Source organism: Thalassophryne amazonica, chromosome 18, assembly GCF_902500255.1.
Source record: "Thalassophryne amazonica chromosome 18, fThaAma1.1, whole genome shotgun sequence".
Lineage (NCBI taxonomy): Eukaryota > Metazoa > Chordata > Actinopteri > Batrachoidiformes > Batrachoididae > Thalassophryne > Thalassophryne amazonica.
Genome location: NC_047120.1, coordinates 61,022,207 through 61,049,937, shown reverse-complemented (window position 1 = coordinate 61,049,937; position 27,731 = coordinate 61,022,207). Strand labels below are relative to the sequence as shown.

The window sequence follows — 27,731 nt, the reverse complement described above, 5'->3', positions numbered from 1 at the left end:
AAAATAAACAAAGAAATATTTTAAAAAGCAATCAAATAAAATATAAAGGATTTTTCACTCTGAAATAAGTCCTTTGAAATCATTTATTAAGAGAAATTATATTTTATAAAGTATTTTCTGACATTTTATAAATTAAATCAATCATTACAAAAATAGTATTTGATAAATCAGTGATTTAAAAAAATTAACTGCGTGTTGAAGCCTCAGTGTGTTGAATCTGCTGTCTGCTGGCGTTTGAAGAAGAGATGCATTGGGATTTGATGGAGCGATGGTGGGGTTGGGGCAGAGATGCGCGAAATTGTTCAGTCTTCTTGACGACTGACGCTGTGCGGCGTCCTCCCCCTCCTCACCTCAGGCTCTGAAGACGTGCAAACGAAGCGAGTCCCTGCAGAAACGTCACATCTCCTGAACGCTTTCCACCACATTTCTCAAGCTCTCGTGATCAATCACGACAGCGTTTTGAGGCCGTGTAATTGCCAGAACACTTTTACGTGCTGCGCTTGTTTGGCTCATGATGACTGTGATGGTGGGAAGTTACGATACTGTGAAGACAAATGCTTTGCCCCCTCGCGGGCTCCGTGATGAGATCATTACACAGTCTGCAGGAAGTTATCTGCTTCCTGCTCGGAGCGAGATTTTAATGTCAAACACACAAACACCCCCGGAAACAAACAAGCACAGGGGACACCGAGTGCTGCATGAAGATCAACGCCGTCACCTCCATCAGCCAACAGAGGGCGGCAGAGGTCACCCAATTCCCATTCAACATTTTTTCTGGTGGTGGTGGTGGTGGTGGTGGTGGTGGGGGGGGGGGGGGCAAGCATGAGCGCAATTAATTTCATCTGATTCCTTGACCCCAGGTCAAGACAAAATATTCTGCTGACAGCCAAACAAAGTAATCACATAACATCATCCTCAGAGGAGGCGGTAAATATACGGAACAAAAACCATGCCCCAATAGAATCCATCTAACAAGAATATCTACATCGTCTAAATACTCTGTAGCTTGTTACACAATTATTATGCAGCCATGCTCAAGTCATTCAGCACATAAATCAAAACCTCAGACGGGAAAGCAGTAAAATTAGGGAATAACCCTGTTGTGTCTGATTTGCGGATGTTAATGCTGGATTTTACGGCCGAAAATTAAGTTAAAAAAAAAAAAGTTTTACAGCCATTTGCGACCATTTTTAACATCCACAAATTATCAGACACAACAGGGTTATTCCCATTCGAATCCAATTCCAACGTTTGCACGTTTGTCCACCACTTAATCCGCATAATAATATAGTTCGGTAAAAATGTTACGCAGACAAAGGGTGTGGTCGGCTTGTCAAAGCTTACTGTGGCAACAGCGTCTTCATGCCAAACTGGATATTCTGTGAGCAGAATCGACATCACTACTTTCGTATGGTAGCTTAAATTAATCCATTTCGGTGTCATTGCTCCGACAGTTGGTTTTTTTTCTTCTTCTTCTTCATGTTTAAAGGCGGTTGGCAACCTCTCGCTCTCAGCTGACAGCGCCATTATTGACATCTGCAGAGCAACGTGTGCAGACAGGGCGCAGAGTAACACATTAAATGTGAAACAGTTTTAATATTTTGCCACCGTTTACACGATATTTTATGGTCTGAAATCTCACACGATTAACCAATCAGATTTGTGGAGAAAAAAATGTAACTGGATTAGAATTAAATATATAAAATAAATTAAAATATCTGGCACCAGAGGAGGAGCTTTGGTATAGACTGGCCCCGCCTCTCACCCAATGACAAGCTGGGAAAGCCTTCAGCACTGCACGACTCTTAACTGGAGTAAGTTTGGTAAAAAAAAAAAAAAAAAAAAAAAAAAAAAAAAAGGGATGAATAATTCCCTCATCATGCTTAAAAAAAAAGTGGAAAAAATTCACTTATTTTTAATTAAAACACATTGTGGAAATGTTTAAACTTTGAGGTAAAACCAGGTCCTTATTAACCACTTTCGTGAAGCAGTCTGTAAATGCTCCTGAACATACACATATGTGGTTGGTCACCGGATTTGGTGAGGCGGGCCGCCCTGCCAAGCCTATTGGGGGGCAGGGGAGGAATGCTGCATTTTATTTATTAAAGAAGTTTATTGAATTGCTAATATATAGACAAGAGTTTAATTCCAGGTCTGTGCTACCTGTCTATGTCCTTGGACAGGGCACTTCATCTGCAGCGTCTTAGTCTATGCATCTGTAAACTGGGAACCAGCCTTAGCTGGGGAAGTAATCTGTGACCGACTGTCGCCTCCTCCATGGGGAGTTACAATCTCATCCGTATCATGCTACGGAAAATGGAGACTGGTGCTAATGGCAGGGATTTTACTTTATAGTACTTCATCTTTAAATTATTAAGTCTTCTATATTTCTAATTTAATTTGGTTCACGTTATAGCGATATATTCTGTTTTGGATATAATGTCATAAATCATTGTAAAGGGTCTGACAGCACTGCGTACTGTTGGACTGTCTCTGTACGCGAGAGTCTCAGCCACTTCCCAATGAGCTTGTGTCATGAATTATGTAGGAAGATTCATCTGCTGCCCGTCGCCTTGAAAACGCCACAAAAACAAAAGCTCACCATTCGGCCAGTTTACAGCAGAGTGGTAAATACCCAGGAGGCCCCGGGTGGATTTTTCCATCGACCGCAGACATGTCAGACAAAACAGCGGAATGTTTGTGTTGCCTGGAAATCCATTATTTAGTCAGCAAGAACTCTGAATTTATTACTGCGACTGAGTCAAAGACACTCGTGTCAGGAAGCGGCTACGCTCAATGAGGGATCGAACCCAAACAGAACCCCCTCCTGAGAGTAACTCTGGAACCGTTTGAATACGGCGGAGAATGTTTGTGCAGGGTCGCTGCACCGCTTCAACCGCCGATCACACCCACTGACTGCGTTTCTCAGTCCTGAAGTACTGCATGCGTCCCGTGTGGCCCTGATCTACACAGACCAGATCAGCCCGGTCAGGTGTGTTCAGCCAATCAGCAGCCAGCTGAAGGAAGGAACACAGAGAAGTCTGAACCATCTGACATGGGAAAGTGATTTTGGTGCCGTATTTAGATGTTTAGAGGTGAGGAATCTATTTCAGGTTTCATTAGGATTGGTGCAGTTATCATGGCAAAAAAAAAAAAAGTACACCAAAACCATCAAAAGAAACATTGAACTTCTTGTTTCAGGAGCTCCCATTAGGGGGCGCCATTGCAGATCATGCATCTGTCTCACCCTGTCCTCTGTCATGCGAAACACCTGCATGTCCTCCCTCAGTATGTCCATAAACCTCCTCTTTGGAGTCCCTCTTCTCCTCCTGCCTGGTGGCTCCATCCTCAGCATCCTTCTCCCTATATACCCTGGGTCCCTCCTCTGCATATGTCCAAATCTTCTCAGTATCACCTTTGTGGGAATATTATAACAACAACAACAACAACAAGGAAGAAGGAAGTAGAAGAAGGAAGAAAAGCTCTTCCAGGTGGAGCCTTTTTAGCCTTTTCTCACATCCTCTTTTTGATCAGTTTGAACTGCTCCCTTCAGGACAGAGGTATAAAGCTCCTTTCAGCAGAACTAAGTGCTACAAGAGCACTTTTACTCCTGCTGCTATCACTGCTCTTAATAGATGACTTTGAATGCATATTTAATTTATTTATTTGTCACTTTGCATAGAGATGGCAGGCACATTGTGACTTTTTTCTGGGTGCCATGCTATTGGCCTGTACTTGCACTGTTCATTGTATTTTTATTATATTTATTGTATTTTTTTTATCGGTAATTATGTGTTTATGTGATTGTTATGAATGCAGTGACTCACTGCCAAACCAAATTTACCTTTTGGTACAAATGAAGTAACCTTGAACCTTGAAGGAGGTCCAGGCTGATTAAAAACACTGACGGGAAGAAGATGACGAGCAGAAAGAGGCTAAAACATTTTTACTGAGCAACAGCTGATTAACAAAAGCAACTTCCTGCTGCTTCCTTTCTGCACTGATCGATTTTGTCATAAAATCCATTTATAAAAGTCCTAACTTTCATCACGCCACATAAAGCCCCGCCCACTTTTGTGTGTGCGCGTGTGTGTGTGTGTGTGTGGGGGGGGGGGGGGGGGGGGGGGGGGGGCAGTGACAGCAACAAAGACTCACGCTGATGTTGCAGAGCTTCTTGCGGCCTCTCTCCAGGCGACTCAGTAGCTTCAGCTGATGTTCTCCACCTGCCAGCTGCAGCAGACGGTCATCAACCGACACGGTTTTCCTCAGTGCCGCTCGCTCGCCCACAGGTGACCTGCCCTCGTCTCTCACAGGGAGGCGCCTGGCTTCCCTGCTGCCTCCTGCCACGTTCCCGTGTGATGTAGCAGGCGGCTCCGGTGACCAGAAATAACGCTGCACTGAACCTGAAGGAGAGAAACCAGAGAAGCGCTGCTGTTATGGGACACCAGAAACACGTCAGCGAAACCCGACGAACCGCACGGCGCACAAAGAGGCTGAAATTTATGTCCGAAAACCAAACTATGACTTTTTAGAAATACGACATCTTACTGGACCTCAAAGTGAACCTTCACTTTCACGTCAGAGAACTGTATCGTGTAGTGTTGATCAAAAGGTCGTTATTAATAAAGATAAATGACACTAAAGACTCAAATGTTGTTAATGATTGAAAATTATTGACTGACTCTCTGATGGTATCCATCAAGGGGATCAGTCACAGTTTTCCAGAAGTGCCATTCAATGTACTACGCTGTGATATTTTAAAATTTCAGTGTTTTGGGTCATGTGACGATAGATAATAGTCACATACACAATGTTAGCTACAAACCCAAGTTCAAGTCTCAGGTCAAGCAATTGTTATTCAGTAGTTACTCTTCTCAGGTGTCGTCTGCTTTTTTTCCATATTAAAGTCTTACCCTGATGACAATTATTCTTTTATATGGTATTTTGCAACCTCATTAATTTTATATGGGTCGTTTGTGTATATTCCAATCTGTTGCACACATGCTGATCATGTATCTCCTTTTGGGTCACAAATGAAATACGTGTCTTTTATACATTATGTAATGATTTAAATATGCATTTTACATGTACGGATTTTTACCAAAATATAACCAACCAATCCAGATATAATTATTGTATCATTTTACACAGTGTTATTTTAATAATGAATAAGTCAAATTAAATAATGCAGGTTTAGTTGGTTGGTACTCATGTTTCACTCAGAGCCCTGTTCACAAAATTGAAGGTGATATAATCCCTCACAATTTGACACCAGTTTAATCCCATACATTTTGACTCCAATAAAATCCCATAGAATTTGACAATATAACCCCACAGAATTTGACACCAGTCTAATCCCATAGAATTTGACATTATAATCTCATAGAATTTGACAGCAATACAATCCCAAAGAATGACACCTGTCTAATCCCATAGGTTCTGACTCCAGGATAACCCCACAAAATTTGACTCCAGTAAAATCCCATAGAATCTGACAACAATATAATCCCACAGAATTCCAGTATAATCCCAAAGAATTTGACAATATAATCCCACAGAGGTTGACACCAGTCTAGTCCCATAGAGTTTTGACTCCAGTATAATCCCACAGGATTTGACACCAGTCTAATCCCATAGAATTTGACAACAATATAACCCCACAGAATTTCACACCAGTCTAATCCCATAGGTTTTGACTCCAGTATAATCCCAAAGAATTTGACAATATAATCCCACAGAGGTTGACACCAGTCTAGTCCCATAGAGTTCTGACTCCAGTATAATCCCACAGGATTTGACACCAGTCTAATCCCATAGAATTTGACAACAATATAACCCCACATAATTTGACACCAGTATAATCCCATAGAATTTGACAACATAATTCCCTAGAATCTGACACCAATTAAATCCCATCGATTCTGACTCCAGTAAAATCCAACAGAATTTGACACAGGTATAATCCCATATAATTTGACAATATAATCCCACATATTTAACTCCACTAAAATCTCACAGAATTTGACAATATAACCCCACATAATTTGACACCAGTATAATCCCATAGTATTTGACACCAGTTTAATCCCCTAGAATTTGACACCAGTTTAATCCCATCGATTCTGACTCCAGTAAAATCCCACAGAATTTGACACAGGTGTAATCCCATATAATTTGACAATATAATCCCTCAGAATTTGACTCCAGTAAAATCCCATAGAATTTGACAACAATATAACCCCACAGAATTTCACACCAGTCTAGTCCCATAGTTTTGACTCCAGTCTAATCCCATAGAATTTGACAACAATATAACCCTACAGAATTTGACTCCAGTATAATCCCATAGCATCTGACAATATAATCACACAGAATTTGACACCAGTCTAATCCCATAGAATTTGACAACAATATAACCCCACAGGTTTTGATTTCAGTAAAATCCCATAGAATTTGACAACAATATTCTCGTTTACAAGAGCCTACAGTTTGAAAAAGCAACAAAAGTTTGTGTCAGTTTTAAATGAGATCTATGAGAGAGTGATCAGTGTTATGGTTCAGCACGGCTGAAGTCGGCCCAAACAGGCAGCACTTCACAAAGCACGACTTTACACTGTTTGGACGATGATTCAGAAGCAGGACAAACTGTGCAGACCTGCCAAAATGGTGCGAGAGAATGTGACAGAAAAATGCCCTCATCTCATTTCCTCCTCCTCCTTCTTCTTCTTCTCTGGTAGTCTGTTGCACAATGACCCATATAAGCAAGACACCACTGAGTGCTGAGATCAGTGTGCGTGAGAATGTGAGGCATCACCGTAAAGTATTTTGAGCATCTGGATCTAATGGAGAAACACTTTAGAAATAGACATTTATTCAAACTGCAATGGCTTTGATGTTTCTTTGATTCTAGTCCAATTTCTTTCCTCTTTACAACCATGAAAATTCTGGTTCAAAGCACTCAAAGAACTCCAATATTCAAATGTCACAATTTTACATCCTTGGCGGACATAAAAATTGTGACATTTGAAAATCTTTTGCAGCTCATTTTAATTTCTTGGCTTTATTGCTTGATTCAATTTTTTTAAATAATCATGAATATTTTGGATTAATTCTCGTAAACTGTATTGCACACTTGAAAATCAAAGAGGTTTTTGTTGATTTATTCTTAAAGACCTCTGCAGCACCTCTCGCGGCCCACCAGGGGGCTGTGGTCCACACTTTGGGAATCCCTGTTTCATGCTCCTAGTACTGTAATTTGTTTTCTGCTGATGGAGTCTGAGCGCCTGCAGGAAGCTTCCTCTCTTTGATCTCATGCAGATTTAATGTGGAGGTCGTCATCTGGACTGCTGCGTGAAACCAGAACCGGTGCTCGGTTCGGTGCTCATTCAGGACCGACCGGTGGACAAACTGGGTTCAGAGCTCATCTTTCACTTCCTCTCTATCTGAGCTTTTTACTTTAATTCACTTTCATTGGGAAGGAAGTTTCCCAGCTGCTGTGTGTCATTAATAATTCACAGTGTTCACAAACCCGACTTCATGCAGTTCCACAAAAAAAAAAAGACAATCATCAAACTCACACACTCTCTCTGCGAAGAACTTTGAGAATAAGTATCTTGCTCAACAGCACCCAAGTGTGTGTATGTAATTAAATTATTTGTTTAACGTTACATTTCCTGAAGTTGTTCTAGGCAGGGACACTCAGGTCCATAAGTATTTGGACAGCAACAGGTTTTGTCATTTTTCTTTTGTTCACCAACAGCAGATTTAGTATTAAACAGTCAAGATGTTCTTGCAAGATGTCCAGTTTTGGCAAAAACACGACTTACAGACATTTTTATAGACACTGGCTCCCTTTTCAGAAGCCATAAGTAATTGGACAAAGTCAAAGTAAGCGTTACTTTTTAAGACTTTTACAGCCAGTTTTCTTTGGGCGCATCAGGAGCAGTAATTGCTCAGGGCCACACAACCAGAAATAAAGTGCAAAATGCCAAAAAATTATTTTCTTTCATTGCAAATAATTACTAGTAAAACTGCAGGACCTGCATCTACTTCCAGCTAATCTGCAGAGGAAAAGCAAGAACTCCATGAACAAATGTTCCAGACAGGTTCAGGCTGCACATCCATCATGTTAGAGCTGCTGGACTAACGGCGCCCTCTGGTGGACAGACTAGGATCTAGCACCAAAACCAGAACACAAACGGGTGAAAATCTCAGTGTTCAAGTCAAGTTTAGGAGAACTGTATCCGAAGAATTACTTTGGCTCCAAGAACGATCACATCCCACCCGCAGGTGTCTTTGTCACAACTTCAGCACCGAGTCCACACAGATTATGATTACGGGCTGGATTTGACATCCCAGAGAGCAGTCCAATCAACTAAATGCAACGATTTGAGAAATTGAACATAAACTATTCCGGGTTTGCTGCAGGTCGACCCTCAGCTGTCTCACTATCATGTGACCATGTGAGCTCACTGATGGATCAGAAACCAGACACCTGGAACCACAGATGTCTGACATCCTGACACGAGGATCGGCGTTATACCGGCCCAGTCAAAAGCTGAGGTCACAGTTCACTTTACACTGCTATTGTGTTTCTGTGGCGGCTGAAACGCGGGGAACGCCATTACGGAATCTCATCAGCAGCTTGGATCAAAATCCATGTGGACGTCTCACACACTTCCACCCTTTTACCATCTTTTGGTTGACTCTAAAGTGTGTACAGACCACAAACTAACATGTCTGAACCATGTGGGTCCATCCAAACTATTTGAACCTTCCCACCCCAACTCCCCCACCCTGAGCTGTGAAGTAATTCAGACTGTCAGGTGAATTTTGAGAAGTACAGTGCAACAATGTGACAAAGACGGAGCCTGAACAAAGACGAGGAGATGAGGAGGGCAGGGATGTGTCCGAGACGGGACATCGTAATCTGGGCATCAAGAAACTCGTTAACATCATTATCATTCTCCAGACGGGTGGAGCTTAAAAACAAACACACCCCGAACAGGAAACAGCGATCAACATTCCTGACATGACAGCACATCCTGCAGCAGCTCTGCTGCCTCCACACGTTGACCTTTTACAGCTCAATTAATTAAAAGGAAAATAATCAATGAAGATACTGATCACAGAATTATTTTGTAAATGTTTTCCGATTTCAGCTTCTGTGATGTGTAAAGTTGTCGGTTTTTTGCAAACTGAAAGTCTTCATGTTTCATGATTGCAAACCTGAATTAATTGTAACAGCAAAAAGCAAATTAAAGAATAATGAAAATTATTTTATTCCACATGGACGCACCGATGTGTGCTGTTGCCTGCGGCCTGAAGCAAAAAAATATTAATTCAAATGTGAGAGCATACACATCACCGCTGGTTTCAACAACCCAACCCTACACGTAGTCCATACAAGTGCTGAACAGTGAGTGAACCAGAACACATCCCTGAGGAATGCCAGTTTCCACTGTGTTATTAGAGTCTCTGCCCCCTACTTCCACACAACAGTCACACGTGCGCAGGCTAATTATGATTAAATGATTGTTGGGAAGCCTGCAAATTCTTAGGATGTCCAAGAGAGAATCTGATCGACTGAATCAACAAACCAACACCGGCTGCGACAGAACCCCCACCTCTCACCCGATGATCGCCGAGACAGCCATCTTTCAGCATGTTCTGACAATACATGGATCAAACAAATAATCCACTAATTGAGAAAACAAACAGAAGAATTAGCGGTGAAAATAATTGTTAAATGCAGCTAAAAACCCAGAATACAGTAGTGTTCAGAATAATAGTAGTGCTATGTGACTAAAAAGATTAATCCAGGTTTTGAGTATATTTCTTATTGTTACATGGAAAACAAGGTACCAGTAGATTCAGTAGATTCTCACAAATCCAACAAGACCAAGCATTCATGATATGCACACTCTTAAGGCTATGAAATTGGCTATTAGTAAAAAAAGTAGAGAAGTAGAAAAGGGGGTGTTCACAATAATAGTAGTGTGGCATTCAGTCAGTGAGTTCGTCATTTTTGTGGAACAAACAGGTGTGAATCAGGTGTCCCCTATTTAAGGATGAAGCCATGCTTTTCTCTTTGAAAGCCTGAGGAAAATGGGACGTTCAAGACATTGTTCAGAAGAACAGAGTAGTTTGATTAAAAAGTTGACTGGAGAGGGGAAAACGTATACGCAGGTGCAAAAAATTATAGGCTGTTCATCTACAATGATCTCCAATGCTTTAAAATGGAAAAAAAAAAAACAGAGATGCGTGGAAGAAAATGGAAAACAACCATCAAAATGGATAGAAGAATAACCAGAATGGCAAAGGCTCACCCATTGATCAGCTCCAGGATGATCAAAGACAGTCTGGAGTTACCTGTAAGTGCTGCGACAGTTAGAAGACATCTGTGTGAAGCTAATTTATTTGCAAGAATCCCCCGCAAAGTCCCTCTGTTAAATAAAAGACATGCGCAGAAGAGGGTACAATTTGCCAAAGAACACATCAACTGGCCTAAAGACAAATGGAGGAATATTTTGTGGACTGATGAGAGTAAAATTGTTCTTTTTGGGTCCAAGGGCCGCAGACAGTTTGTGAGACAACCCCCAAACTCTGAATTCAAGCCACAGTTCACAGTGAAGTCAGTGAAGCATGGTGGTGCAAGCATCATGATATGGGCATGTTTCTCCTACTATGGTGCTGGGCCTATATATCGCATACCAGGTATCATGGATCAGTTTGGATATGTCAAAATACTTGAAGAGGTCATGTTGCCTTATGCTGAAGAGGACATGCCCTTGAAATGGGTGTTTCAACAAGACAATGACCCCAAGCACACTAGTAAACGAGCAAAATCTTGGTTCCAAACCAACAAAATTAATGCCTCGCAGATGTGAAGAAATCATGAAAAACTGTGGTTATACAACTAAATACTAGTTGAGTGATTCACAGGATTGCTAAAAAAGCAGTCTGAACATAATAGTTTTGAGTTTGTAGCATCAACAGCAGATGCTACTATTGTGAACACCCCCTTTTCTACTTTTTTTTTTTTTTACTAATAGCCCAATTTCATAGCCTTAAGAGTATGCATATCATGAATGCTTGGTCTTGTTGGATTTGTGAGAATCTACTGGTACCTTGTTTCCCATGTAACAATAAGAAATATACTCAAAACCTGGATTAATCTTTTTAGTCACATAGCACTACTATTATTCTGAACACTACTGTATTTGTTTGTCCACAACTATAAGTTGTGCTTGTCAAGAGAAATTCCTGTCCTCCCGTCCGTCCACCCGGCAAAATCTTCTGTGTCCTAAAACTAAAGGACCATAACACACTCAAAGTCAAAATTTTTCTACATTAATACTAGGAGGTCAAAGAGTTGCATGTCAAAAAAATAAAAATCATGCAGTTTTGACATTTATAAAATGCCGTTTATTAAACTTGATTTTGGTTTTCAAGTAGGAAATGTACAGATTTATTTGCCCTTATAGGCATCTTACAGCGGCTGTGTGTGTTTCTCCAGGTTACACTGGAGTTGTGTCAGGAAGGGCATCTGGCGTAAAACATGTGCCAAATACCAATGCAGATCTGGCTGTATCCGCTGTGGTGACCCCAAACAAAAAACTGGAGCTGCCAAATTGATGACAAGAACAACAACTTGTTTTAATTAGAATAATTCTGCATTTTCATCAACGTCAGAAAAGAGAATCTGAAATGTGTTTGTTTATCTGGCGGACACATTTTTGTGCAACTCGACATAACAGCGATGGGAGATCCTGAAGCACACATTCCAAAGGGGCGGGGACACTCAGCTCACCGCCAACTGCATTAACGAGGCTGATGATACATTTACTCCAATCACATGCAGGAAGCTGTGTTCTATGATATCAGGTTCAGGAGGACATGAAGCCACAACTTTAAAAAAAAAAAAAAAAAAAAAAGATCACAGGCGAGGTGAGAGGAGCAAAAGTTCATCAAGCCTCTGTTATTGATCAAAAAGTCAGCAGAAAATGTTGATGTCTAAATAACATTTACCCAAACACGAACATCATGTGGCGTTAATCAGAGGAACACACTCTGAAGAGTGCTCGTGTACTTTAAGCATTATCCAAAAGAAAAGACAAGATGGCGTTTTCACCTGCAGAATTCCAGCGAAGTCCTCCGGGACTGGCAGTGAGACGCCGGCGTTTCCGAACGACTCCACACTGAGAGGCGGAGTCTCTCCCTGAGGTCCCAGATGTCCGCATTACCCCAGAAGCAGGGGTCGAGGACAGGACAGGGACAAGGGGTGTGGCCAGCGCAGGAGTCAGAACCACGCCCCGTTTATCAGGTGACCTGCAGCCATCAAAAAGGTTAAATAAATAAAACATTAAATTTTTGAAAGAGGAAAATCTGTGTGACATTAAAAACAAACAAACAAAAAAAAAACAATGAAATGCTGAGAAACAAAAGAAAAGATGCAGATCTTTGTGGAACTTTTAGCTGAGCTGGTCGCTCTCAGGGGGCGGGCTCAGCCGTGGACACACGGATTGATGGGGACTTCTTCCACCCATACTTTCCAACTTTCAGAGCCTCGATCTGACTCGTGCTCGTGTGTGAAAATCGTTCTCCGTTCTCTGCAACAGACACTCCAATCACAGCCACAGAGGCTCCTCCCACTTGCTGTTGGAGATCACCTGACCTGCTCCACCCGCTGCTAATTAACTAAGTCAGCTGTGCTCAGCCAATGAACAGCTCCGAAACACAAGATTTAATTAAAGAGCCGTGGCTCCAGAAGGTGCACAGTGAGAACATGCAGGCCTGGTGACCTCCAAGCTCCTTCAGGAGTTGTCTAGGTGGCCTCCCCCACTCATATCCTCCGTGCTCAGTCACTCAGTTTTTGAGAACAGATTTACCGTACAGTACCATAATCTTTGTATTCCTTAATGATTGATGGAAATATTATTGTTTTCATCATCTGAAGGTAAAAGTATTATTTCCTGTTAATTTCCCAGAAAACGTGTTATTAAACATTTTATGTTTTTTTTATTATTATTATTTTACCATATTAAAGCATTGTGTTGTAGGGCTGCAACAAACGAATATTTGGATCATCGATGAATCTGATGTGGTTTTGACACGATTAATCGATTAATCGGATTAGCGGGGAATTTTTTTAAAATGTCCCAGGGAAACAATTTTTCTCTCCTTCCATCACTTTATTTAACAACAGAACATTATTTGAAAACTTAAAATACTTGAAAATCAACAAATTGTCAAATGTCCCTTGGCTGTTGAAATCTAAAATAATAAAGAATAAAACAATTTATAATAAAGAACAAAAATAATTATTTCAAATGGCACTGCTTTATTAAAGTGCTGAGTTGCCATAAAACAACATTGAAACATATAAATGTTATAAAATATATGGTGAAAAAAAGATGTATTTTTGTTGCTGCAAACGAGCAATTAGCATAACCAGTTAACCATAAAACCTAAATCAAAAACTGTAGCCTGACTCATTATATGTGCAACATTCTCTGTATAACTTGTAAACGATGTGGTCATTTCACAATGACACATGTGACTCATGTCTCTTTCTCTAAAATTGTATTGTAGCATTATTAGTTATTATTACTATTATTATTGTTGCTATTATTATTAATACATAAATAAAAATAAATTAAAAATATTATAATTTGTAATACATCTGACTCTTTTACGACAACAAATGCTGAGCCATTAATTATTATACAGAAAACAAATGCACAAACATGCTGAAATGCCAGCAGCTTAATGCTAACTTTAACACTGAAAACGCCATAGACATGCTAACATGTTAGCATTGGCGTTAGCATAAAATACATCTATCAACTGTTTCAGAAGACCATAACAGGTCAGTTTAACATAAAAAGGTAAATATTCCTCACAGACATATGCTCTTTAGGGTTTTAGTGGGGAAAAATTAAGATAATGCGAAATAAAACAAATGAAACCAACGAATCAGCAGCTCGAAGCACTCCATTGTTTCAAGAGTCAAAGCAATGCTCGGTTGATTATATGGAAGAAACGAAACATTTGTGGTAAAACAAAGTTATTTAGCAACTAATCGATGACTAAAGTTGACAACTATTTTAATAATCGATTTTAATCAGTTGTTTCAGCTCTATTTTGTTGTTGTATAGCTTTTGACAGTTCATAAAAATAATTCTGAGTATAAAAACTGGTTCTTTTAACTTTTTTAAACATGATTTTAATTATCGGGGAGGGGGAGTACTGCAACACTTATGATCTGACATTCAAAAAAAAAGTACATTTTTTGCAGTTGTCGCTTCCTGTGTGGAGCTGATGTTTAGCGTGCACCTGAATGTGGACTTTCAGATGTTTGTGACTAAAATAAAAAACTGGTCTTTGGTCTTCAGAGGAAAGAATAATTTTGGTGGCAATGTGAATTTGCAGCAGCTTCATCTCGTCTTAAACTGTGAGACTGGTTCTCCTTTAATTATACAACCATCCCATCCGATGACATCACAAATAGTGATGGAGCTGTTATGACATCATAACCTGAAACACTTTGACTTTGGTGTGTAGTATTTAAAAATCCATTTTCTGATCTCAAATTAAAAAAAAAAAAATCTCTACAAGACTAACCAAAATTAAAATGTAAAACATAAAATAATGATGCATAAAAACACTAATAAATCACCACATTTTCAAAGGAAACTATGAACCAACATCTCAAAGTTACCCTTACTCTCTTGGAGTTCAATCATGAAGAAATAAAATAAGAGCAGATCTTGTTTGGGTCAGAGTGATGATGGTCTTCTCCAAGACCAAAGTCCAAGAGTTCAGACCAAATCAGGATCTGGAATTTTCACAGTGGAACAGACAGACTAAACTTCAGCCTATCTGAGGTTCTGTGATGGCCGTTCGTAAAAGTCGAAAGAGAGTGGCGTTACCTGAGCAGGGCGGCCATGTTTTCCGGCTCACTGCAGGTGGAACAGCGGTAGATGGAGGAGGAGACAGGAAGAGAGCAGGAGGTGCGCATGGATACGGTGTCCAGACTTCTGGGCAGCAGCAATGTGGATGGCATGCAGAGCCACGTCTCCAGGTCCCACAATTTGGAGTAGCTCAGCATCTCCAGGACACTGGAGAGACCATGACATCACATTATGCAAGTCATCACAAGCCCCGCTGATTTTCCTGGGCGATGATGACTACAACTCTGAAAATTTCCTCGCAAGCAGCTACGGATAGTTAGTTTGCTGCTATGTACTGCGGTAAAGGAAACCCAGAAGAGAACCTAGTCTGGACTCGGTACTGCGAACAGGGTCTGGTATCAAACTGGTCAAAATGGTACTTTTAAAATCACTATTTAGAGAAGTCAGGTCAGCTCTGGTAGCATGTGCTGCACGTCCCTGCATCCAACACACCATGGAGCCACCCCAGGTCATGAACGGGCACCAAACGGTTCATCCCTACCTGTCTGGGGTAACATTCCATCTGCTGCAGCCAGGTATATAGTGGTCATGTTCTCGACCTTCTCCAGCCAATGGGGTCCTCAACACAGAGGCTCCTGCGTGCTGAATCATGTCCAGAGAAACACACCACATGGACTACATGTGGTAGCTGATGTTCCCTCACAATGGCAGTGATCCTGCTCATCTGAATCTCATTTGACACAAAGTCAATTCAGTGTGACCCAAAGATCCTTCAGACAGAGCTGCTACCAAAGACATCCACTCGTTAATCTAAGGTCACTGGTTAGAGTCCATGTCTGACAACCAGACAGTAAGATAGGAAGTACCAGGACCCTAAATACATGGACCTTCATTCTCCTGCAATGACATCAGCATTACTTACCTGTCCTCACCAACTGCAGAGACGTCATCTTTCTCATCGAGTGTTTGGAAGACACAGGAAGTCCTGGAATTTCGTGATGTCAAGAAAACAGAATCAGGATTCACAGACATCTTCAGCCATAGCTGCAGGGATTCAGAAAGAAGCAAAAACAGTTCAAACACAGTAAACAATAACAGCTGTGCCAAAATCCCCTTAGCCTCATTCATATGCAAATTATGCCGAGCACTGCACCAAAATCTGCTCAGCTGATCTACATGCCAGAGTGTACCAATGTGGTAAATATGAGGTGCTGAGCAGGTATGTGTTACAGAGTTATCACATTCAGAAAAATATGTCTGCAAGCATGGCAGATGGTGGCCAAATATAAAAAACGCTTTTGCTTTAGGAGAAGGTATAAGGATGCACATGTCTTTGGAACATTTTATGACAGACACAGATAAAAGCACCTGCAGTCTGAATCCACGTTGGTCACCGGTTCCAAAGTGTGAATTGTTTGTATCGACTCGACCAACCAAAAACTGAAGCAGCTCAGTCCAATGACTAAATAACCAGTCAAGATTTTATTTCTTTGCACCTCAAAATTCATCCTCCACCGCCTGAGTTACTTGGTGACGGGATGACAGCAGCCATTTTATTTCACAGAAGTCTTTGTGTAATGAGTCTCTTTCTCACATACACACACACCAAGGAACATAGAAACATGAAAAATTCTAATAATGTGCAAGACTTCTGGAAGTGTTTAAAGCTGGTGCACAATTCAGGAAGTATTACTCATATTTCTAGACTTAAACCCTAATCCAAAACAACAGGAGAAGAGGAGAACAACACTTGATGTTTTATATGCTAGCAACAGAACACGCGGCGGCATATAACAATCAAAAAGGTCAGCACAAGGAAGAGAACAACCTCGTGACATTTTATATGATAGCAACAGAACACGTGGTGGCACACAACGATCAAAAAGGTCAGCACAAGGAGGGGATTAACCACGTGACGTTTTACATGCTAACAGCAGAACACGTGGCGACACGTAATGACCAAAAAGGTCAGCACAAGGAAGAGGACAACCACGTGACGCTTTACATGCTAGCAGCAGAACATGTGGCGGCATGCAATGGGTGAAAACATCGGGCACAACAAGGAGGAGAAAGAAGAAGCAGAGTTTTATATACTAGCAGCAGAAATTTAAAACATGTTCATCACAAACACTCCCTATAGTGCCATCAAGTGGCAAACCAGAAAACAAATCAATTTTAGAAGGTACAAATATGAATATCGATGTCCAAGCATCAGTCACAACAGAACCAGTCTACCTACAGTGTACACAAATAAAAAAAGACCATTGTTCATTATCTCTGTAATATGGAGATTTAAAAAAAAAAATCATAAAAATCACAAAGACTTTTAACTATCAGTTTTGAAGAACACAATCACCAACAGATAAAATGACAATCCTAGAATCATGATGACTTTTGTCATAATTTGAATGTGGAAAACTCAATTTTCACTGCAAACAAACAGACCTCCAGTTTTTATGAGCGACATTAGTCACAAAAACAGGTATATTAGCACAGCAGCTACGCAGAGAGAACGGCAGTAGACCCAGAACAGAGCCTTGAGGTACCCCATACATCACCATGAAAAACTCAAACATGCCATCTCTGACATTGCTGCCACATTGGACGTGGAATGAAAAGTTAGTTCGGTGATATTGTAGCTAATGTTGTGCACAAGTCTTGTCCACAACAGCAGGAAAAACTACAATTATTTCTGGCCCCGCCCATCACACTGAACTGCAAAGACAAAATTTAATTGGTAACTTTTTTTTTTTTCAAATTTGTGGCCAATCCTTAAAATAAATGCCTCTGGTCTTCATTCATCAAGAGCCAAATTATAAAATCACATCAAAGTGCTAAACCCGATTTGGCACAGTTTGGTCTTCGTCTTCTCGTTTTTATTTTTAAGACAAGAAGTTTTTAGCTTCAACTAAAATTAACGCGTTCGCCCATCATCAGAGACGAATAATCGGTCTTCATTAGAACAATTAGTTGTTAGCCGAGCACTCCCCGGACAGACCAGAGGCGGCGCTAATGTTCTGTGGCCAGTTAGTAATTAACAACCGGTAATTAAAACGCAAACAGTCTTTGTTCCGATCCGGTTTTCCTGAACAATCTGTTCTTCAGATGTGACCGCACATTTCTCTCTAATCGTTTCCAAACACATAAAGCTGAGTGCGGTGAGAAAAAGTTCAACTTTACCGTCTGTTCCCGTCAGGAGGAGAAGAAGAAAAAAATCAAAAGCTTCTTTTCTTCTCGTTTTCGGTTTGGAGGTGGATCCGCCTTTTAACGGGACTTTGTTCCGTAAAACATCCCGAAATCCAGCAGCTCGGATTTCACTGCGGTCACTGACACACAGCCAGCAGCCTGCAGGGGGCACTGTGCCGCCAGCACGCTGACGTCTGCAGGATCCGGTTCAGACCAGGTCCAAATCCAGTTCAAACGACGTCCAGGGTCCCATCCGCTCACACGTGTCTGTGGAGGGAGGGAGGACGGAAAGAAGAAAAGAGGACGGAATCACGTTAGGAGTGATAGAAGGAAAAAGGGAGAGGAAGAAAGGATGGGAAAACAAAGAGAAAGGATGGATGGAAATGGAAGAAAGACAATGAGAGACGAAAGTTAGTGGAAATAGGATAAATAAAGTAAAGCCAGCTGAGGAAAATTGAAATAAAGTGTCAACAGAAGGAAAGGAAGAAGGAGACAGAAGGAAATGTGGAGAGGAGTCAGAAATACTTTTCTTACCACAAAATGTACCTCAGAACTTCAAGAAGGAAAGAATCTGAAGAGTTAGAAAATGACTCAGAAAACACTTGAAGAAACATGGTTTCTCCTGATGTTCTTGGTGATAGTTCGATTTAGATCAAATTGAAAACACAAGACGACTCAAAGGTGGCAGTTCAACACAAGTCACCTGTTTTTGCTCGCTGTGTGGTCCAAACTTAATAACGTACATTTTAATTGGCCACTTCACTGGGTACTCTATGCTAGTTCTGGGTTGACCCAGTTTGGCCTTCAGAACTGCTGTATTCTCGGTGGCATCGACTCAGCCACCTGCCGAAACGTTGACATGACATCTCCCACCACGAGGCGGATGGATCCTTGCTTTCTTTAGGACCAGGCAGCGGTCTTCCTTCACCCACTTTTGGTGCACTCGTGTGTCTAACATAGCCTCAGTTTCACGTTCTTATCTGGCAGGAAGTGGAACTTCATGTGGTCTTCTGCTGCTTAAACATTCCACATGTTGGTTATCTAGAGGATCTGGCTGTAACTGGTTCCAGGTGGCTTTTTAGCGGCTCAAAGCAGTCTGGTCATTTTCACCCAGAGAATTTTTTTCTGTATTCCCCTGAGGTGGTTGTGGGTGAAAATCCCAGTAGATCAGCCGTTTGCTTTTCTGGCACCAACAACCACAAACTTTGAATAGATGAATAGATGCTACAATGAAGATACTCAGAAGAGTTCATACAGTAGAAGCATACTCTGCTTGGACAATAGAGACCAGTGTTTAAAGAATTCACATAAGTACCATTTTTCCATCAACAGAAAAAAAAAAAATCTGTACCAGCACTCCCCACCTCTCCAAAGTAACAATCTAGTATCTGTGCAGCCAAGATGTGTGAGCGCCTTTGACCTTCTCCTGTCACTGGGGTCAACACTGAGGCACCAGCGTGATGGATTATGTCCAGGGTAACTCACCACAGAGACAAAATCTCGTAGCTGATATTCCCTGACAAGATTAGTGGTGTCAGGACCCAATCATTCACTGGTTAGAGTCCAAATCTGACAACCGTTCAGTAAGACAGGAAGCACCAGGACCCTAAAGACTTGGACCTTCATTCTCCTACAAAGATCAGCGGATGTTAAAAAAAAAAAAAAAAACGCCTAAATTGTGACCATGTCTCAACGTTATCCTTTCATGTAACCCATAACTCCTGGAAAACACCCATAATTACAGAATATTATAATTAGGGTGATGTGGTGGACAAGCAGTTATCGTGCTCATTTCCAGACTAACTCCGCCCATGTAATGTGGAGTTGCATCAGGAAAAAAAAAAAAAAACTTGTGGCAAAACAACATGCAGCTCTAGAGAAGCCAAAAGACCTTACGAGACATCAGGGAACCTCAAACTCCCTCTCAGTGCACAAACTGAATAACTGTTTCATGATGAAATGTGCCTCGGAGTCCATCAAATGTTTCCAAAAAGGTGGTGAGGACTTTCAACTTTGTGTAAAATCTTTAGATCCACTACATCATCTTTTGGAACTCTAAAGGTATCATGAAAGCTAACACAATAGACAACATGCCACTTCCTGTCAGTGAGCAATCATCGGGCTGGCCCAACTAATCCATGGCGCCTCCAACGAAATGTCCAACTTTGAAAGGAAATTTCAAACTAAATTAAGCCAAATCTACTTTTACTCTAACTCACAAGTAAAGTAGAACACAGTACTTCTCTATTTTATTCTCAAACTTACTCCCTTTCTGTAAAACCTGAACACAAATACTCCTCCAGTGGAACTGAGTCTCTGGCTTACAGTTAGATCTTTGCTGCCCCCTGATGTCCAAAAGCAGGTAGTACATGAACACGCAAAACATCTTAAAAAATAAAGGATCACAGACATTCTGAACTCATATTTAATATAGTTATTAGAAATGTCAAAACATTGAAATATAAATGTGAAAGGTTCAAACTGAAGCTGGATTTAACATCACTCATTCATCACTATTTTATTTTTGTCTGCTGCATCTTCAAACACCACATTCAGGCTGATTGACTTCAGTCTATCAAGCAAATATGAACTGCAATAATTCATCATCTTTTCTGATGCTACACAGATTTCATGTTTTTAGAAATTCTACATCAATTCTGCAGTTGGAAAAACAGCTTGACAGTGTCTGACAGTAGGGGGCGCTTTTTCACTAAACTGTAAATAACATGGGAGCCAGTGTTCCAAATGTTCCAGATCCAGATCCACTTCTAAATCCAGTCTCTTCTGTGATCTGAGGCTGGCCCCTGCAGTCCAATCACAGAGCGACGGAAAACATTCAGAGATCAATTCTGACTGGTTTTCATTTCAGTCATAACTTACCATGATTCAAAAATATAAATCCACAGGTTGTCCCGTTTCATTAACCAGGTGGTTCACGAAAACCTTCCAGAAACAGGCAACAGACTCATTTCAGTCTGGTGTTAAAATTCACGCAGAGTTCTGTCTGTGACTGACTCCGCCCTCTGTCCGGGTTACTTGCGGGTGTAACCCGGCAGGTTCAGGGTCTGACCCTCCTTGGCCTCAAAGAAAGTGTACGACAGGGTGATGGTGTTGACCCGGGCCATCCGTGGGTCCTCATCAAACTCTGGGTCGATGTAGAAGAAGACTGGCATGTCCACCTCCTCGTGAGGGTTCAGCCTCTGCTCCTCGAAGCAGAAACACTGTGGAGATGCAAACAGAACACATATTTCATCCACTGCAGTCAGACACTGCGCCTGCACAAAATTGATTTCTATCAGGAACAGACTTCAGCTGCCAGTAAAAAACAATGCATAAACTAGTTTGTCCAATTAATTAAAATCCAGTTTAAAACCAATCCTTCCACACTGGGCCTTCAGAGATTCAGTTTAAAACCAACCCATCCACATTAAGCCATCAGAGATCCTGTTTAAAACAAACCTATCCAGACTAGGCTTTCGGAAACACAGTCTGAAACCAATTTATCCGCATTAGGCCTTCGGAGCATGGTAAAGATGAACAAGTCAAAAGAGTTTAAATCCAGTCAGAGCAAACTCACTTTAAACTGGTTTTCATCTGGTTTAATGCATCATGTCATATTCTAATCTTGTTTTATGATAAGTGTTGATGCATGATGGTTCCTGGTCTAACCTGGATCTTGTTGAAGTATTGCCCTGCTTCATAAGGCACCACGTTGTAGGTGGAGATACCGATGATGGGTTTATCTGTGGGGTTCTTGGCTCTGTAGAAGGCAAGCGCTGTTTCTCCTGGAACAACCTGCACACAAAAAAAATCAGGTGCCAAAGTCCTTCCAAACTAGAAGTTGTGTTTTTCCATTGGCCAAAGGTTCAGTTCCTGCTACAGTTTCTTATCTCTAAAATGTAGTACCAGACCCTAGGGCAGGGCTTCTGATCACCAATTGGTTCCATCCCTTCATGTCTCGTAGTTAATATTACAGAGTGGTGCCAACTGTCACAGTGTGTTTGTTTGTTGTCAACAGAACCATTTCCACCCCAAGAATACAATAAACGTTGAAGTTCATACTGCAATCTGATTGGATGAGGAGGTACAGCATGAGCTGGAAGGAAGAGAGTCAGGGAAATGTGGTAGTGCACAAGAGAACTGAACGCTTCAAAAAAATAAAAGGAAACAGGATTACAATGTGCAGTTTCCATTGAAGCCAGTGTCAAACCAGAACTGAAGTTAGTACTGACAATGTATATAGTTCTTATTTGTGGTTTCAGTGGAAAAGCTTGCAGACATTAAACATGATGGAGATCAAGTCAGATCAAGGCTTAGTCCAGTATTACCATAAACAACATCAAAATTTATCCATGACAAATTTAAAACTAGTTTATTTGAAGATTCCATCAGTTTAAAGTCAGTTTATATGGAACCTAATAATCCATTAATCAGAATGAAATGGCTGAATCTGATCAGAACTTCAGTCAGAACAACAGTGATTGTGCAATCCTTCAGTAATCGGTTAGAAAGGAAAAGGTCCCAAGGATTTTAGACACTTCAATGTCCTCAGAGATTTTCCAATAAAGACACTACTGCTCAAAATCTGTCCATTTTGATGGCTAGAAACAAACAGAATGGGGACATCATCTGTAATGTAGATGATCCTCTGAACGCTGTCTTGGAGGCTCATCCACATGAATCCTGTCTCGGGTAGAACTAAAGAGAGACTGCGATTCCGCTGACCTGTTGTTCAAGGAGTCTCTCCTGTTGCAGATTGAGCAGCAAAAACCGAACAACTACTATCAGGTCGGCTATGATACCCGGGACCATTACCGAAATGAAAGCGGATAGAGCATCAGGAACTGCTTTTTATGCAGGTCCAAACAGCTAAACTGATTTTATTTAACAATATGCACAAACATGTATCAGATTATTTGAATCAACGTCATACACAATATGCTCACCAAAATGTAGCTACTGTTTCAGGACCAATTCTGAGCCTTGTCTGTCACCATCTGATACCAACTATTTTATAATCAATGTTTAAACTTATGAAGAAAAAAAAATGTAACATTTCAATTTATTCCCACGCAGTGCAACATTAACTGGTTTTGTAGTGTTAAGGTTTATCAGGGAGGACAAAAACAATTATAGAAACTAGAAGCACTCGGAGAGCGCAAACCTCCGCCAAGGCCATAGGGTCACTGACGTCACATGGAATACCCTTTGGCAAAGAGACTTCTTCCACGTCGTTTCACGCATGTTTCAGATTCAGTGGCTAACCCTCTGGGGTCCGAGGGCATTTTTTGTACAGTTCACACGCCTGGCATAAATGTTTTATTATTGCTGTTAACAGCTCTCCCTGCATCCCACAATCAAGTTTTATGTGTCTTTTTTCAGGACAATCTGTACTTTCAAAATATATATGCTATAGTTGTGTTTTATAAGTGTAATAAAGGTTTACAATCAGAAATAAGAAAGGACAAAGTAAAGCGGAAAATAATTTTCCACACAAATTTTTTCAAAACACACAGCAAGCTATAATAAACTAGTAACACATCACTCCTAAAAACAATCTTTGGTGTGTCACGTGAGGTGAATCTGCCCTACGATTGGATTTTAGAAAACCATGTGACGGCGAACCAAGTCACAATGCTCACGTCAACACATAGCTTCTATGAGGAGTACAAAGATGGTGGGCGGTGGCTCGAAAGTCTGCGGCGTTAAACTTTTCAACAACAACAAAAAAGGTAAGTCTATCTTATATCATTAAAAGATTATTTATAATTTAGTAAAGCTTGGTATCAGCCGCCCGAGGGTTAAACCCTTCGATCTTCAGCAAAGATATTTATAAAGAGAAACTGCATCAACTACACATTTTTTTTTTCTAATAAGTTTTTTCAATGAGGAGAAAGAAAATGCTAAATTATTGTTGTGTCGTAACTTAATTTTTGTTCAGCCTTTGTGACCTGTCTTAATGAAGTTAGATGCAAAAATGTTGAAATTGGCCCTATCCTGCAATGATAAAGAATCATAAAAAAAAAAAATACTGGATCTGGATCATTACCAAAATTTTATGACTTCTAAGTTAGGCCAAGATACACCCCTGGTAAAAATTTCATTGAAATCCATTGAGGATTTTTTGAGTAATCCTGCTAACAATCCAACCAACCAACCAACGGACGCGACCGAAAACATAACCTCCTTGGCGGAGGTAATAATCTTCAGTTCACTAAAGATTAACTTTTCTAAACAACTCACAGTAAATCAAGTAAACTACATTTAAAACTGTTCACTAACAGATCATTTCAAGGACAATCTGGACAGCAGGCAGGGCTTTTTTTTTTTTTTTTTAACATACGTAGATTTCCGTTTGCTGTGGCTTGAAGTTCCACTGCATGCTGGAGTGCGTGTCGGCATTGAAGGTGACTTTGATGATGCGATCACTCACAGGTGTCATCGTCTCCACCCGATCTCCCCCGTGGCCGGCAGCTGGCGTGCCGCCGAATCCAGTGGCCTAACGGTTGGACAGATGCATTCAGAATCGAAGGAAAGAAAAAAAAAACGCTTTCCACTTTAAAGACAATTTTTTTATTGGTCGTTCCATAGGAGCAGAAAAAGGATTCACAGTGTGAAAGGAAAAACTGTTTAGCTAAAAAGAGCAGTTCAACTGTCAGTTATATTAAATAAGTAACTGTACACAGACAACTGATGGTTATTTTCATTAATTAGTTTAAATAATTAGCTTTCAAATCGATTCATAAATCACAAAATAAATATAATAATTATAATCCCTGCCTGTGTTCAGAGCTTTTGTTTGAGAAGAAATGAAAAAATTTTATGACGAGGCGACTTGTCAATTGGACCTGTAATCGCCAGATTTTCTTACCTGGCAGTAGAGCCTGTAGAGCGGCACAGCAGCGTATGACAGACCAATCATCCCGACTCCACCTGCAGCAATATACGTCAACAACGTCTTGTTCCTCGTTCGCCAACTCTGCTCATACTTCTGGTTCCACCTTGCTCGGTTCTGAGCACTACGACTTGGCGCACTGAAGCGCAGGCAAAGTCTCCGAAACAAGAAGTGTTCGGCACGAGTGTGCAGAGTTCTGCAAGTATCATATCGAAGGCCCCGCAAGCTGCAGATAAAAAGATGGAAGATTTGGAGAAAAAAAATGAATGTAAAGTGATTTGAAGTACAAAAAAAAAAAAAGACCTGCAACACAATTCAGTTTCAAAACCGTCTCATATTTATCAGGCTCAAAGTTACAAAATCGTTTCCAACATATGAAGGTATATTTGGCACAAAACATCTGAGCAAAAGATTAACACTTGAAATGATGGTCCCTGGTCCAGCGAGACATAGACACCGGTTCGACCAGCTAACACTCAACCTAGACTTGCGGGTCATACATCACACTGACAAAGTGAAGAACTTTGGGGTGATTTTTTTAATCCCACATTGTCCTTTGACCTACACAGAGAGAAATCTCCAGGGCCCAGTTTCATAAAGCAGTCTAATCTTGTTTAGTGGACTAAACACACTTGGTCAACTCATCTTTTCGCATTAGTCGTTGCAGAAAACGCTTAGTCAGCTAAAGTTTTGCGTGAGTAGTGTTAGACCTTACTCGTGAAGGTTATGATGACTGTCATATATACAATTAATACTTGAAATAGAAAGAAAACAAAATGGCGAACGCGATTGAGATTCAAATCCGGGGCCTTTAGCTCAGAAATTCATTGCCCTACCACTTACACCACAGCATCTCACACTGTGGAGTAGGCCGCAGCTTCAAGTTATCACAAACACCACAAACTTCATTGCTGCTGTGTGGTTTAATGCAGCAGCTATGAAGGTTTTCTCTCCCTAGTTTTACCTTGTGTGTGCTTTTTATATGTGTTCATGTACCGGGCCTGCTTATGTGTGTTGTGTGTTATGTGTGTGTCGTCTGTTGTCATGAGGCCGGTCATGGTTTGCTCAGCCCTGCTGTTGACCTAGGCAGGGATGTACATCTTTAGCTGGTCCCCGGGTGCCTAAAGGCGACCTCTGCTCCTAACTGGCAATTAGGATGGGTTAAATGCAGTAGACACAATTCATTGTGCAGGGAACATGTTCCTATGTGCATATGACAATAAAATTCTTTGGAATCCTTGAATCCTAAACAAATGGCTCTGAAATAAACGCAAATAATAATCATAATTCAATGGGCTAATTGGCACAGCTACACAGCTATGTACAGATAGACTTTTGTAATCAAAATTTGAAATGTTTGTGTTGTAGCAAATAGTGACATTATGAGTTGTTCAGAAAAAATTATATCTCATATATATATATATATATATATATATATAACAGTCTTACCACAGATATGACGTCATCAGAACGGATGACTGGTGGCGGCTGACGCAGTGCGTAGCCAGGAGGGGGCGCAGCAAAGAAGACATTTGAAGCCTGATCAGTTTAAAAACACAAAAGTTAAACTTACAATCAGTTTACTACAAAAATCAGATTATAATGATTATATTTATTTCACTTACACTCAAACATTATCTGTGTTTTTGTAATAGAATGATACAGTACTCATCTGATTGAACACTGTGTTAAAGCTTCGAACACTGAAGTACTCGAATCGTGCCGTCACCGCTAACTAGCTTTAGCTCACTGGCTAAAGGTTTGTCCACGTTGACGATACACTTAAAACAGTTTATTTGAGGAACTTAAGCCCTATAAGAAGAATCGTTACCTGCGAATTAGCTTCCCGACAATTCACCTCTAAGAAACATTACCAGAATCCTTCAGATCGCGCGTGTAACTAAAAATGTGCTCCGACTGAACACGAAACCACGAAGGTTCCGCTCTTTTAATTTTGAACTTTTGACTTAATCTCTGTTCCCAAATGTCATTTAAATTATTGTAAATTAATTGTTCTTATAAGCTGTTATAACACACACACACACACACAAACACACACACACACACACACACACACACACACACACACATATATATATATATATATATATATATATATATATATATATATATATATATATATATATATATATATATATATATATATATATATATATCATCATCATCATCAAACTTTATTTCAGACACAAGGTCCATAGTAACACAAAATAACATACAAAAATAAAACAAACAACAACAATAAAAAGACCAATTTCATCCATGGCCATATCAATCAATCAATTTTTTTATATAGCGCCAAATCACAACAAACAGTTGCCCCAAGGCGCTTTATATTGTAAGGCAAGGCCATACAATAATTATGTAAAACCCCAACGGTCAAAACGACCCCCTGTGAGCAAGCACTTGGCTACAGTGGGAAGGAAAAACTCCCTTTTAACAGGAAGAAACCTCCAGCAGAACCAGGCTCAGGGAGGGGCAGTCTTCTGCTGGGACTGGTTGGGGCTGAGGGAGAGAACCAGGAAAAAGACATGCTGTGGAAGAGAACAGAGATCAATCACTAATGATTAAATGCAGAGTGGTGCATACAGAGCAAAAAGAGAAAGAAACAGTGCATCATGGGAACCCCCCAGCAGTCTAAGTCTATAGCAGCATAACTAAGGGATGGTTCAGGGTCACCTGATCCAGCCCTAACTATAAGCTTTAGCAAAAAGGAA

The 27,731-nt window shown here is 40.6% G+C and overlaps 2 protein-coding genes across 3 annotated transcripts in view; both read right to left on the bottom strand.

Annotated features, from left to right (window-relative positions):
• ankfn1 (ankyrin repeat and fibronectin type III domain containing 1) overlaps positions 1 to 18,267 on the bottom strand; it is a 106,637-nt gene extending 88,370 nt beyond the window's left edge. For both annotated transcript variants that reach the window (XM_034193303.1, XM_034193302.1), the window contains exons 1-5: positions 18,096 to 18,267; positions 15,838 to 15,959; positions 14,934 to 15,122; positions 12,134 to 12,330; positions 4,156 to 4,403 (exon numbers count right to left, since the gene is read on the bottom strand). In XM_034193303.1, coding sequence (XP_034049194.1) covers positions 4,156 to 4,403; positions 12,134 to 12,330; positions 14,934 to 15,122; positions 15,838 to 15,947 — 744 coding nt within the window. In that variant the 5' untranslated portion in view covers positions 15,948 to 15,959; positions 18,096 to 18,267. The remainder of the gene's footprint in view (positions 1 to 4,155; positions 4,404 to 12,133; positions 12,331 to 14,933; positions 15,123 to 15,837; positions 15,960 to 18,095) is intronic.
• Positions 18,268 to 20,556: 2,289 nt separating this feature from the next.
• Positions 20,557 to 26,904, bottom strand: LOC117530431 (cytochrome c oxidase assembly protein COX11, mitochondrial). The gene is made up of 6 exons (XM_034193313.1): positions 26,828 to 26,904; positions 26,446 to 26,535; positions 24,973 to 25,222; positions 24,445 to 24,600; positions 21,771 to 21,896; positions 20,557 to 21,322 (listed from the first exon to the last, which is right to left on the bottom strand). Exons 2-6 carry the CDS (start codon positions 26,526 to 26,528, stop codon positions 21,134 to 21,136), a joined length of 804 nt encoding a protein of 267 aa, XP_034049204.1. The 5' UTR covers positions 26,529 to 26,535; positions 26,828 to 26,904; the 3' UTR covers positions 20,557 to 21,133.
• Positions 26,905 to 27,731: the final 827 nt, after the last annotated feature.

Bases quoted from the DNA above. Each gene is read 5' to 3' on its own strand.
- LOC117530431 (XM_034193313.1), bottom strand. From the start codon at position 26,528: ATGTCTTCTTTGCTGCGCCCCCTCCTGGCTACGCACTGCGTCAGCCGC. The intron at 24,601-24,972 runs GTAAGAAAATCT...TCCAACCGTTAG, and splicing joins TCTACAGGCTCTACTGCCAG to GCCACTGGATTCGGCGGCAC. The intron at 21,897-24,444 runs GTATGTTAAAAA...TTTTGTGTGCAG, and splicing joins CACAGCAAACGGAAATCTAC to GTTGTTCCAGGAGAAACAGC.